The sequence below is a fragment of the Clinocottus analis genome, unplaced genomic scaffold (assembly GCF_023055335.1).
Source record: "Clinocottus analis isolate CAN_PGR_092001 unplaced genomic scaffold, fCliAna1.0.p SCAF_7, whole genome shotgun sequence".
NCBI lineage: Eukaryota > Metazoa > Chordata > Actinopteri > Perciformes > Cottidae > Clinocottus > Clinocottus analis.
The window spans coordinates 8,027,398-8,041,960 of record NW_027176229.1 but is presented as its reverse complement, the minus strand read 5'-3'; the positions used below and the strand labels follow the sequence as shown (position 1 = coordinate 8,041,960).

Here is a 14,563-nt window from a genome sequence, read left to right as displayed (position 1 = left end):
CCCTCTTGGTCTTCTTCCCCATTTTGTAAGAGATATACCAACTCACCCATTTTATAATAGTAGTTCATCTCTTCAACGATGGGGAAACATTGCATCCAAAGGATGATACCTCAAGCTTTGACCTTAGCTGTAATGTAAAGTATGTACTGTAATGTAGATGCTCCCTCTCTGCTGCAGTCGCATGGCAGCCTGAGCTGTAAAGCGACACTGAAGGAGTGAAAAACATTTCCTTTAAAACACACTTGTGGTTTTTCTGTGTGTGACACCAGTGAAAACCAGTCACTTGAAAAGTCCCCACTATTGGAGCCCCGCACCCTTCAGTGAATCAGCCTGAAAGCCATTAATGCAGATCTCCATCAGAACAAGTATGAACATGGAAGTAAAGGCAACGTGAGGGGACGCGTTTAGAAGGGCTGAAAAAAGAAAAGAAGAAGAGAGATCAACACACAGGAAGTAGGAAGTGTGATCTGCGTTATCTTCTTTTTGTGTGATTGTGTTGTTTGAGTGTGTATCAATTTGTGTGTGTGTGTACTCGGGTGGGCTGTATGTGTGACATCCAACACTGACCTCTGGTATGAGTTGAGGACAATGTCTCTGAAACTACCTCGCAACTGGGACTTCAGCACCTTCAAGGCTGAGACAGCTCGCATAGGTAAGCTACTGCTTTGTTCACTGGATGCTGCACTTCCACTCATATTGGGCATTTTACAGTTTAGACATTTAACCGCTCCTTCACTATCAATTCATGTTAATCCAGAGTAAAAAAGAAAACATTCCACTGCTTACTGGTGCACTTTTAAAATGTGTTGGTACTCCAATGCAAAAATGTGTAATATCAATAATATTGAGTCATTGTATGATACTTGAGGTACCTTCATACTATAGTGAAAAAGGGGTGTTTTATTATAAAAAGAGAAGCGATAAGTTACAGCATTGGTACTTTGTTTGAGCAGTGAGGTTTTTTAAGCACGTTGGTGGTTGCCGGCTATGTGGTGATGGTAACCAGTGTGTTATGCGAGTGCTTTCCTTCACACAAATCACTGTCATCAAGTACAGAATGAATACTAATATATTACGTTACTATATTAAAACATGGCTTGACAATTAACACTATAAAGTGCTTTTCTTGAAGGGGAAGTGCAGCCCTTCTCAAAATTCATACATGTTAATTCTTTGGCTAATGACAGTCAACAAATATGAGTAAACAGGAACAACATGTGGACCTATAAAGTCTGCTGCTTCTCCACAGACAATGCATTGAGAAAGCTGTTATAGACATTGAGAGCACCCTGGGCAGTTAGTATAATGTGCATTTTCTCTTTCAGAAGTGAGAACACTGTAATAATTTGATACTAAATATTGATTGATTTTTTTATTGGTTTAAGAATGATTTTATTGCTTCTGCAAAAAAGATATTCCACTCGCTGTGTATGCGTCCATAGCATCAGTGTGCTGTAGAGAAAGAGATGAAGATAGTGTCGTCATTGATCAATCAAAAATAAGTGTTCAACAAATTTGTGTAATAAAATCATAGAACTAGAATAGGAGCACAACGGACATTTATTTTATTTTTGTGGTCATTTCACGAGTACAAAGTAAAATGGCGGTTGGCAGAACCAGCGAGCTAACTCGCTAGCTGTCTGCTAATGAGCTAGCTAAATCCACCGATGGCACTGTGCAGTGACGAGAACGTGTTGAAGAAGCATTAAGTTGTTGAATGGACAACTTAACAACACACCTGCTATAATGATTTGAATGGGAATGTCAGTTCTACTGCTTAAAAAAAAGAGTCTAATAATGAAAACGTAATGGTCTGTGGAGCAGTTCCAGACATCCTTTGGTTTCTGTCTTTGAGACAGAGTAGCTCATTCTCCCAGTTATTGATGGAACAGTCCTAGAGCATGGAAATAACAGCAGGATTGTTAATGTTGGTGGTGCTTCCCTTTCAGCCACTTTAAAGTATATTGCAAGAAGTCGTTGACCGACTGCATGGAATACTTTGTGCAGTATTTTAAAGTGAGTGTACAGCCGTCTAGACTGACTAATACAGTGTTTACCAGAGTTTGTAGAGGGCGGAATCGGTGCAACAACATGCCTTGTGCCATGTCTCGTATGGCACAACCGTTGCAACATTCAAACAAAAAAGAATTGCACACAAGTGGTGATGTGATACATTGTGTGTTATTTCTCACAGTGTGCCTCATTTTCTCTCCAGCGCTAATCATTTTCACGATCAGTGGTACTGGTTGTTTAGCACTGTGGAAGGAAGTACCTGCCTGTTGCACATTCACTTTATCTGCTACATGTTGACTAAATATTAGCCACTACTATTGTCATGCTTTTCCTTTAGTTTAAAGCATAACTTCTCAAAAGCTAGTGAGGCATGATTATTTTTCCTTGAGATGATTTATGGACCATGACCGTGACTGATTCTGTAGCCATGAACTAAAGTGATGCAGGTTTTCAACAGGAAACTGATGCAAGAGCTCAGTATCAGCACACACACACACACACACACACACACACACACACACACACACACACACACACACACACACACACACACACACACAGTGCAAAGTCATACTGCATTTAGCCTTTCAAAAAGATTTGGAAAAGACGACCACAAACCAGTCTGTGTGTTGATTGACACAATCCGACCTGACTCTTCTGCTCATCTGCTGTTTCACTCAGGATTAAAGGAATAGTTTGACATTTTGTGAAATAGGCTTATTGGCTTTATTGTCGAGAGTTAGATGAGTAGATTGATCCCACTCTCGTGCATGTGCACTAGAAATGAAGCTGCATCCAGCAGTTTAACATAAAGGTTTGAAACAGATGGTGGATCTGTGTTCTCCGTTTCCAGTCATTATGCTAAGCTAAGCTAACCAGCTAACAGACAGACATGATGCTTCTTAATGCTCATCAAGAAAGCAAATAACTATATTTTATACAATTTCAATCCAAATTTAAAATAATATATTCTTGTATTAGTCCCGCAGTGTGGAAACTTACAGGAAATATATTTCCATTGAATATTAATTCTGTCATCTCTGACTTCTGCCAGATCATGATCTAATAAGTCTTCATCCTATAATCAATTAAATATTGTGCATGATCATGAAAATGTAGGCTTGTACATCCAAATTTAAATGTATCCAGGTGAATATTTAACCATGAAACCTGATGACATAACAAGTCCCCCCAACAGTCAGTAGAAGACTATATATATATATATATATATATATATATATATATATATATATATATATATCTTTCTCCCTTGTAACCATCTCGATGAAAAAGTATCACACTTATGAAAGTGGGTCCTGGACACGTTGTGGTGCAGTGGGGTCATGAAAGGAGGCCAGTTTAAAGTCGCCGTGTGTTTGTCAGCTCTGGGTGTGGTGTGACATCGGCCTCTGTGTGTGGGCTCAAGGTTCCTCAACAGCACTTTAACTTTCCACAAATCAAGGAAGCGTGATGCTATTAAAATTAGACCAAAGGGCTCTCAAAACTCGAGGTGGAGACCTTCAAAGTGTCGCCGGCCCTCCAGCACTGATGTGGCAGCTTCCTGTTTACCCCAGTGCGGCCCAGCTTCTTCTGTACTCTGCTGTCATCTTGCCTAACAAGACACGGTGAATTAAGAACAACTGAGTCTCGGCTCAATCTCAATCCAGCTATCTCTGCAGCCCACAGTCCTGCGTGTTACTCAGTCCGTCTCCATCTGACTCTGTCTTCTCTGGCCCACGTAGACATCTGCCTCTGTTCTTTCATCTCTCCAGAAAACCATCACCTCATCATGGCCTCTCACAGTCACACAGTGACATTCTTAAAAACAAGTCAATATATTATAGAACAATTCAGAACTTAATGTCTTATCTTTCCAGCTTATGTTTGATGGCTGGACTATTTCAATCCACCGTGGTATTTATGTCGAACAATCACAGCTGCTTTTGAGCACCTTTCACAGGAAACATGACCCGTTCAGACCGACAGTTTCCTCTCAGTCTGAAACTGTGGGGAAGAAAGATAAGCTGCAGTCAGCAGGACTCTCAACCTTGATAGGCTGATGCATATTCATATCACAAAGAGGAAGCGCTCTCCTCTAGCTCTGTAGAGCGCTGGTGTTTTGGTAATGTTTCACAGCTCCGGCTGTAAAGCAACAAGTCGGCTTATTTTGTTGTTCACAGCTCTTTTACCAACAGCTTTCTTGTGGTGTTTGGCAGCGCGATCCAGGAGTGTGATACCTGGAGAGGGAGGCTCCGGCCCGGGCTCACCGCGCTCGCCCAGATCCATGGAGAGGCCCCTGAAAGCCGGCTGGCTCAAGAAACAACAGAGGTCTTTAGTCAAGAACTGGCAGCAGCGTTACTTTGTGCTGAGAGGGAGCACATTGACCTACCACAAGGATGACAAGGAGACCACTGTCCAGGTGACACACATTTCATTCATTTTACCCCGTACTATTCATGTTATCTTATAATGATGTCATGCATTGTCCTTTTCTAGTCCTTTGTTAGCATAACACACATGCACACGATATTTCCAGTGCATTTCATCCAAAAAAAATGGATATTACCATTAAAATTACACAATAACTTCTTTAGTTTGGCACATGCAGTAACTCATATGGGAGGAAAGGATTGTCATCAAAATAATTTATATTCCTCTGTTATATGTTCGACTTCTTTTATATTCAGTAATGTTAAATAATGCAAGAAAACCAGTATTATCTCTTATCAAATAACATCTAGTTATCTGAAATTATAATTTTTCAGTATTAAACATTGTGTGTGTGTTGTGAAATGTGTCGCTTATATTTTCCAATTAAGACCACAAACAGTCTAGCTGTGTGGCTAACTTTGCACACTTCCTGTAAACAAAACAAATGGTGCTTGAAGCCTCGAAAGAGAGGACTGCTGCCATTCAAATACTTTTTTGTACACTGTTGTCAAATCTGCTGGTTTACACTGTTGAACAACCCTCCAACCAAGACCCCACAGTCGTAGTAATGATGCTGTGGATCTGTCTGTGTGTTCAATCTCTCCTTTCATAAGATAATCAAGTAACATGGATAAACAGTAAAACAGTTGTAAAAACAAAACAGTAAGAAGAATATTAAATTTACAGACGGAATGAAAATAAAAATAAGATGTGTATCAAAGTACTTAAACGTATTAGATATTGCACCAGGTGAATGACTTAAAGTGCCGTACAAAGTGTGGACAAACCTTCAGAAATGCAGTGGAGAGCGAACAGGACTCGTTGGCTCCACAAAGCTCAAAACTGTGACAACATATACTCCATATGCTGCCAGAGCATATACACAGACCAAAATAATAATGTGTGAAATCTTTAAAACAAAGTTGACTTTGTGTTCACCCCTCCTCTTTACTTTCTGTGTAAAATGAGTGATAGTGAAACAGGAAGGAAGAGCAGCATTCATGAAAATAAATAACCGTAATCCTACTCAGAAGAACAAATGCAAGCACACTTATTCTAATTCCTCTTATCTAGATCAGTGGTTCTTAACCTTACTGATACTGAACCCTGCAAGCTTCATTAGTGCATTCACTGAACCCTTCATAATTAGAAAAAATAAAATATGATTTCTTCAAAACATAGGTATGTATTTGTTCGTCGTTTCCATAAAAATAGCTTTTTTTTTAAACGCCTTCAGGTGTTCTTCCGCTTCGATGATGTTGACTCCACTGTCCTGCATCTGTCGATTGAGATGCTTGAGAGCATCGAAAATATCGGCCGTGTACACCAAAATGAGAATGAACTCCAAAACCAGAGTGTCGTCCCAGCGTGGCTGGAGCTGCGTCTGAACAAATTGCAGAAACCTTATTCTACGAATAAGAAGAAGTCATCCACGAGTTCCTTCACATCGAATGCCTCGGTTAAATAAAAAATCTTCCTTTATTACATCGTCTTTCATATCGTGCACGAATGCAACAAGCTGGCTTGGATTGGAAACGTCGTGGTCTCTTGGAGTTGGAGGCTGAATTTTGTTGGGCTTGAAATCAGAACTACTTGAGCCAAGATGTCAGAGCTCATGTCATCTATTCTGCTGCTGATAGTGTCATTTGGAAGAGGGATTTGGGATACCTTATCTTCATCAGCGTTTCCCAGCATGATATTCGCCATCTTCAAGGCAGCTGGTTTTTACAAGTGTTTCAACAATGGTGTGTGGTTTGCCCTGCTTTGCAATCAGGTACGCAACTTCATACAATGCTGTGAGGATCAGTTTGTCGATGGGTACAAAGCCCGATGTTGCTAGTGTGAACCGGGCTATACGGTCTGTGTCTTGACCCCTGAACTCCTGGAAGTGACTCACTGAACCCCTGGGGTTCGATCGAACCCATGTTAAGAACCACTGATGCTTGACTTGAGTGGATTACTTCATGATTGCTTTTGAATGTGTGACTTTGCTGATATGGTTTATTTAGGGGAGATTCCTCCTATAAACGTTTTTTTTTTAAAATCTCACCTGTTCAACTTGCTTCTGATCTTTTATGGTTGTGTTTCAGCTGCTTTGTTGTATTGTGCAAACAAAAAGAAGTGAAGGAGTGGGACAGTGGGTGGAGCATCATATATGGTGAACGACACTGTATATGCTGTAATGTAAACAGTCAACTCGTAGAACATGAGTTGACCCTTGTGAAATGATAATAGATGTTTCAGTGTGTTGCACATCTGCAAAAGCCCTGTGAATAAATGTAAATATTAGTATACATATCAGTGGTTGGTTCTTGACATGACACTAACATATATTTTGTCTGTGTGTTTGTGTTTTTTGGTCTGCAGGGAGTCATCCAGCTGCGGTTCAGTAAAGTTAATGACCTCCCTCCAAACTCCGATGACCCCGGGAAGTACCTCTTTGAGATCATACCACGTAAGCATGTAATCGACCCTTGAAAGGGAGAAAAACTGACTTTACACTGAAAGAAATGCAGTCAATGGAATGAAGGTGCTTTACTTGCGCCTGTTGTTAAGCATTGGGAACCGTGGCTTTGTTCTGTCTTTGAGTTGTTTTTATCTTAAAACTTTCCCACTTTCACAGTGTGTTTTTAGTTCATGAGAGTGAACTGTAACTTCTTCTGGCGGCCTTAAAAGGTCTTGTTTAGTGTTTGGTTGTACTACGCTCCACCCTCTCATGTCACATGTGAGTGCAAAAAAGCAAGATGGTGACAGACAAAATGTCAAACTTGAGGCTTCAAAACTGTAGTTGACAAACCATCTGTGACATCACGATGACTACGTCCCCTTCTCACTGACAGTCTCTGTGTGGCACTAGGAGGCAGCTTCATGTGCAGTACATCAGTACTGTGCATGGTGGGCCGCACTTCAATGTGTTTTTACAGAACAAAGGAAGAAAAAGGATCCTTTTACTTTTTCTGGTACTAATTACTGTTTTAAAATCAGGTTACATGTATCTTTGTGGTATCTGTGAGTCTGAGTCAGCACTTACATGTGTAGTGGAAAGTCAGAAACTACCACAAACTGAGAGCAAGCTCAATCTTCACCGGACTTAATTAGATCAATTTCTTCTCACTGTCCTATTAAAGAGAGATTTTTCAAACAATGCCCATCATTTCACAGGCACAACTAAAGACAGAGAGCGATGTCCATATGTGTTCATGGCAAACTCCCAGAGTGACATGGAGGAGTGGGTCCGCACTCTGCGCAGAGTCATTGGAGTACCAACAAGTGGAGGTTCAGTAAAACCTTATATTGTAATGGAAACTAAGATTACAAATAATGCTGCAACTTGAGAAATAGTTGAATATTTTGGGAGTGCATTTTTGTTTACTTTCTTGCTGACAGTCAGATGAGAAGATTGATAACACTCTCATGTCTGTACAATTAATATAAACCTGAAGCCAGCAGCTTAATTTAACAGGAAATGCAGAAACAGCAAGCCTGGCTTTGTCCAATGGCTCTGTCCAAAAAAAAAAGAAAGAAAGAAAAAAGAAGATATATAAATCTGCCTCAGCATTTCGAAGCATTTCTAAATCCAGCAGCTGATAAATTATAAGAAATAGGGAAGTGTAGTCATTGCTCGCTGCTCAGAAATAGTTTGTGCTGGTTCTGGTTTCTTGTAACTTTCTTGAACAGAGCTGGGTGAGTTTATGCTAGTCATTATGCTAAGCTACTGTAAGCTAACGAGCAAGAGAAGAGGCAATTTCTCAAAAATGACATTTTAAAGTAAATAACATCCACCATCCTACAGTTACTGTGAAGACCACATACAAAGTGATACTGATGTCATTTGATTGTGCAAAAATGTGTTCTGTTAATACTGTATGGACAATGCTGGCCAAATGTGTCATGACTGACTTCTCTGTCTGTATGCAGTGTTTGGAAAGGGTCTCATGGACACAGTAACGTATGAGCAACGCTTTGGGCTTCACACGGTGCCAATCCTGGTGCAGAAGTGTGTGGAGTTCATCAAAGAGCATGGCCTGGATGAAGAGGGCATCTTCCGTCTCCCGGGTCAGGACAATGCTGTCAAACAGTTCAGAGACGCTTTTGATGCAGGAGAGAGACCCTCCTTCCCCAGGCAAGGAGCTCATGTTTCCCTCTGTATGTGCTGGAGCCATATGAACCATTCAATGAAAATGTTTTATATTTATTATTAATATTTAGACTTTTGTAAAAAAAAAACTTTTGTTCTTGAAATTCACAGGAAATATTGAGTATAAAGTGTTCGAGCATCCGTCACATATTTTAAAAAAGCTTAACAAGACAAAGAATTCTTACCTCAATCAATCAGCACAATCTTTTTTTCTGAGAACGCAAGGAGAGATGAGAGAAATATAAGAGCGTGGGATGGATTTCTGTCAGTTCAGAGCTGAAGGCAACACCACATCCTGTTCTAGCCGGCACACGAGAGGAAGCCTGTGTTACTCAACATCACAACCTCCTCTGACAAAGGAGTCATCTAGTATGAGCAGTCAGGGAGCAGCCAGGGCTACTATGACATGTGTCATGTCACATTTCAGGCAAATAAAACATAATAAACACAAGTTTTACTTGGCAAACCACAATACTGAATCAAAGTCTGCTGCACCACAGCATACAAAACTAGACCCAGAGGCCCAAAATGGCCTAGAACAACCAAGTCCTAGAGGACTTTGTAAAGACCTTGTTTATGCTCCAACCCCATTTAAATGCCTTTTTGTTAATCTAGTCAAGATGGAAAAACTATTTGAGATAACTCTTAAAGCCCACAATAAATAAAAAACAAACAATAACAAAACTAAAACGGCAATTTATTTATACATTTTTGGGTGGAATCCAGTGACCACATTTTATTAAAGGGACAGTTCACCCCAATACCAAAAATATGTATTTCCCCTCTCATCGCTCTTTATGAATCTTTTTTTTGGCATTTTTAACAACAGTAAAACACATTTGAAAAACTCGACAGCAGTGTCTCATTTACAAAATCATGACCCGGATAATCCACAAAATGTCAACAGGATGTAATCAAGCAAACTGCAGACATATGTGGGCAGGCTAACTTTCCCTTTGAGGTTTGAATGTCATTTCTACTATAATTGGATGTTGTCATATGCAACGCAGTGACACTGATGTCCACACGGTGGCGTCCCTGCTCAAGCTGTACCTCCGCGAGCTTCCTGAGCCTGTGGTGCCCTGGACTCAGTACCAAGACTTCCTGGACTGCACCACCCTGCTGGACCCCAACAGCTCAGAGGTGCGCCTGTGTAACAGAAGGCTACAACATGTGTATGCACACTGTACATTGTGTACGTGTGAGCATGCAGGAGAGGTCCTGTGCTATTTTGAGTGCGTGTGTCCTTCAATCTCTCGCTCATGTGTCCTCTTAGGGTCGGGAAACGCTGGAGGAACAAATTGCTCTTCTCCCCAGAATCAACTACAACCTTCTCAGTTATGTTTGCCGGTGAGTAGAAGTTGGGGCGCAAAGCATTATGGGACATATGTGTGGTTAGATGGAAAGATCTGTGTTCATGGACATGTCATTGACTGTACATCTACTAGACCTTAGGTTCGTTTGGTTAAAAACATCAACTAGATGCTGATCTGAGATCAGTTTCCATCCTCCAACACAAACTGACTTCAATGCCGATCCCGGCTTTCTGCAGGTTTTTGTTTGAGGTGCAGCTGCACTCCAAGGTGAATAAGATGAATGTGGAGAACTTGGCTACAGTGATGGGGATTAACCTGCTCAAACCTCAGATAGAAGACCCTATAACTGTGATGAAGGGTAAGAACGCGCTGCCGAAGTGTCCTGAACTACATGTGTACAGATCCATGTTGAAATGATGTGGCTGTGTCTGATAACCTTGTCCAAATTAACTATGAAATAACACGTTTACAAAAATTGCTCCTGACATGGCCTACAGTATGTCTATGTCTATGTATTGAATCGCAAAATATGAACCAGTAATTCAGCTCAAGAAAAAAATAAAATAAAATTGAAGAAAGTGAATCGCTAATTTGCACGAGAACCTAAAAAGACGACCTTTTGATGCTAATCTCACAACGCTTGTGTTTGTTTTTCTTCGCAGCGACTCCTCAGATCCAGAAGCTGATGACAGTGATGATCAGACAGCATGAGGCTCTGTTTCCTCTCTCTAAAGACGTCCTTCCCTCCCCTCCCTCAAACAAGGCTGAAAGCCAGAAGAACACTCCCCGAAGCTTCGTGGGCTGGGAGTCTGCAGAGGTACGAGCAGCCGACCACACATTAAGCGTCTGAGATATTTTAAATGTCCATTTTTAGAGCATGTTAAAGATAGGACGAGATGGTGGCCAATGGAAATAAATATTTGTGTTTGTAGGAAGGAGAGGCCATGGATCCAATGTTAAAGTTATCAAATATGTCAATTAGTTGATTCAATCTCAGAAACAATTACATTTGGTGATAAAGTTGCCACATTTTTAAACAGTGTTAAACAATGTCTTATTCACTTTCTTGCTGAGAGCTTCTCCTCTCCACAAACACTATAAAAGGCCTAACACACGTGTTATTATCATCTCTTTGAGTAATGTCTGTGCCAGTCATAGTTTTAAAGCTACTTTGGTTCAGTTTATGGTGGTTTTATTTCTTCCCTCCTACTCAAAAAAATAACATTTGCACATAAAAGATTTATATTTGCTATTTATTTGGAGCGATGTGTTTGTCTCAGATGTGTGATGCATCGCTGTCTGAGTCTCCAGAAGAGGAGGAGGACATTGACAGTCCAGGGGCAGAAAACTGCAGCCCTCGACACACGCTTCAGGAGCCTCGCTCCACTTCCACAGACGACTGGACGGGAAGTCCCCGAAAGCGCACTCAGACCCTTCCCACCTTCAACTGCCCACTCACCGGGATGGCAGCCAAGGCCGACGTGCTCAACCGGTGGAGTCACATCCACGAGGGCGAGGAGGAGAAGAGCGGGACATTGTCAGAGGACATTTTTAAGATCCTGGATATCCGAAGTTCAAGTTCGTTGTTTGCGGGGCCTCAGATGAACAACAAGGAGCAAGAGGATAAGTTATTAACGGCCCGAAAAGGAAGTGACACCACAGGTTCTTCGACTGCTGTGTCCCAAAAACCTGACAGCGTGGCCCGGCCTCCTCGGGTGCTGCTTCTTCAAAAGAGTGGAGGGAACCTGACGGGTTCGGACCAGCAGGTCAACAGCCGGTCTGAGCAGAAGAAAGACAGCCAGCAGCTTGTAGACAGGTGAGCAACGGTTACATGTGGTACACTCGTTTCACATTTTAAAGTAATATGACCAATGAAACAGTTTCAAGTGGAAACGTACAACACTTTATCCAACACTTGCAAACCAAAAAGTATTAAGCAGTCCTTCAATTCAAACACCAAGATTGATGCAAAACACAAAAAAGGAAAACTATACTCAGGTTTTCTTTCCCTTAGGGCTCCTGAACAAGACAACATTCATATGTTTGTTCCAAGTGCAATATTACTTGTTTGGGGAATATTGTAGAAATGAGGTCAAAAGAGTTTCTTGAAACTCTTGAAACAAGTTCACACACTGAAACCAGATGTTGTAATTTCACTGGCAGGGTTTAATCTGAAGAAAATGAAGTTTAAGAACTCAATATAAGACAGTGACAGACATCTTTTTTGACTGGATCAATATGTTTTTTGACGATTTGACATGGCTAGTTTCCAGTAAAGACAAGGTGCTTTTTGTCTGACCCCCCTGTGACGCTCACGGTCTCTTGCAGTCTGCATCAGGAGAACAAGGAGCTGAAGGCCACGGTGGCAGAGCTCCAGTCTGCGCTGGAGGCAGATCGCCGCCACATGGCCGCTCTGGAGATCTGCCTGAGAAATGCAGAGCGCAGCCGAGACGAGGCCCAGAGACGCAACGAGGAGCTGCAAAAAGACGTTCAGCAATTCCTTGCCAAAAAGACACAAGCTCCGACCTAACAGTTATTTTCAGACCCACTAGTATTTGGACTTATGACTCCATTAACCTCAACAGAGCTAATTTCACATGAACTGGTTGTGGAAAATACGAATGTCCTTCAGTGGGACGACATTCAATTGTTTCCACTTGAGCTCTGTTTGGTCCTCAAGATAAATTATTGGCTCATTTTTTTGTGCCTGTGAGGGAACTCTGTTAAGAAGAGATATAAATAGGTTTTAATACCGCTATTTACATTAAGGACAATAACAACAAACATGTGTCCCTCTCTACGATGAACTGCTTTGATCCGATGTGTCCTCGGGGACGTCAGCTGAGACTGAATCCTTTGATCCGAGGACTGAAGTCATGATAATGGTGGACAGTGCAAATGGTATGTGTCATATGTGGATTGACGAGTGCATTATTTGATGTTTCATTTCAGTGGTAAATTAATAAAACAGCACACATATGAATGTTGTTTGTTGATGTATACAAATATCTTACATTTGTTTCATTAAAGCTGCACTAATCAATATGTTTTATTATACCAACAAAGGCTCAAATGAGTCAGTGACGGAGCTCTTGTGGCGACGAAGCCACAAAATCATCACCCAGCACCTCGGTTCAAAGACACAGAGCATCCATGTGTTTCAGCTCATTGTGTTTTACAGCCTGTAACTTTACCGTTTCAGTTTGTTCTCAACAACATATGTTCAGCAGAAGAAATGCCGTACGTGCGGACAACAGACTGACCCTCAGAAGTGTGAATACTGGTCGTAAACGTGTTGGGCAGCCAGAAACATGACAGTAAAGGAATGCTAACATCGCTCTGTCTGCTGCAAATGTAATTCTTTGGTTACACATTTATCATAATTCATTCATATGGTGGTACTATGTCAGTGTATTACCAATGCAGTCAATTAATGCTGCACCGTTTTGACTAAAAACCTCATACATTTTATGGATGTTTTTGGATCATAACCAGCATACCATTGTGGGGGAAACGCAGATTAAAATCATTGAATTCGGATCTTAGATATCTACAAAGAATATAAGGTTCAATCCCCACATGGCAACCCGGGCATTCATAAATCCACATTTACTCCCATAGGCTCATAATGCAGACCATATGGATGGGGCCGACTGTGTGTGCGTGTGAAAGTACACGGCTATTATCAAGCCTTACGGCCGTCAGGAAGATGCGCCGCAGCAGTTTAACAGTGCGACAGATAACAGCACGTCTGTCAACTATCAGCCTGGCAGATGAGTGGCAGAGGCAGGAAAAGCTCATTCCTTCTCATCTCTGTGACGCGCAGCAATCTGGAGTGTATCTGCAGGTCACACAAAGAAGCTCAGGAATGAAGGACAGTTGCGTAGTGGATGAGGGTTCAGGTGATGAACAGAACGGTTATTCATGTGCAGAGGAGCGAGCGTGAGTCATTATTTATCAGAAAACACCTAACTAGCCTCTGCCACAATGTTGGAAGCAGTGCCAGAAAGTCTGCTCCACCATGTTCAAACATGTTTCTCTCACACTTCGTGTCGGCCTCACAAAGTTTGCCTCATCTATTCTTGTCTTATTGCACGCCCTTGCTCTTGTGCCCAGTCCCTTTTTCAGCCTACAGCCAGAAGAGGAAGTACACACTGAACATTTTAACACGCACAACAGGTGGGTGATTGTTACTTTACGAAATGAACATGACTGATTCATTTTGCACAACTCTGGTGTCCCGATGAGCTCTGGATCTTTCATCTTTGATCGTTAGGGCTTCACACCTCATTGCATTTCAATTTCATTGTTGTCTACTAGATTTATCCTGTTACATTCAACAATATCAACAGAGCCTCTGTGTATTTTGTCAAAAAGAAATGGTCAATGGAGCATAGGCGGCAGCTCGCAGAACTCCACCATTTACAAAGAAAATAAACAAATGAGGAATATCAACCCTGGAGCACACACCCAAACAAAATAGCGCTTCCACAAGGAAGAGGCTTCAGGACCGTGTTTACAAAATCCTCATTAAGGAAGTTGTGAGATAACACACGTTCATGTGCATTACACAAAGTTGAAGGCGTGCACGCGCACGCACACACACACACACACACACACACACACACACACACACACACATACACACACACACACACACACAAGC

General features: G+C 41.5%; 1 protein-coding gene across 1 annotated transcript; it reads left to right on the top strand.

Annotated features, from left to right (window-relative positions):
- Nucleotides 1-588: 588 nt before the first annotated feature.
- arhgap25 (Rho GTPase activating protein 25) lies at nt 589-12,838 on the top strand. Its single transcript, XM_068566401.1, has 11 exons — nt 589-652; nt 4,230-4,432; nt 6,811-6,898; nt 7,606-7,719; nt 8,362-8,566; nt 9,592-9,724; nt 9,858-9,931; nt 10,134-10,255; nt 10,560-10,714; nt 11,178-11,713; nt 12,226-12,838. Exons 1-11 carry the CDS (start codon nt 589-591, stop codon nt 12,425-12,427), a joined length of 1,896 nt encoding a protein of 631 aa, XP_068422502.1. The 3' UTR covers nt 12,428-12,838.
- The last annotated feature ends 1,725 nt before the right edge of the window (nt 12,839-14,563 follow it).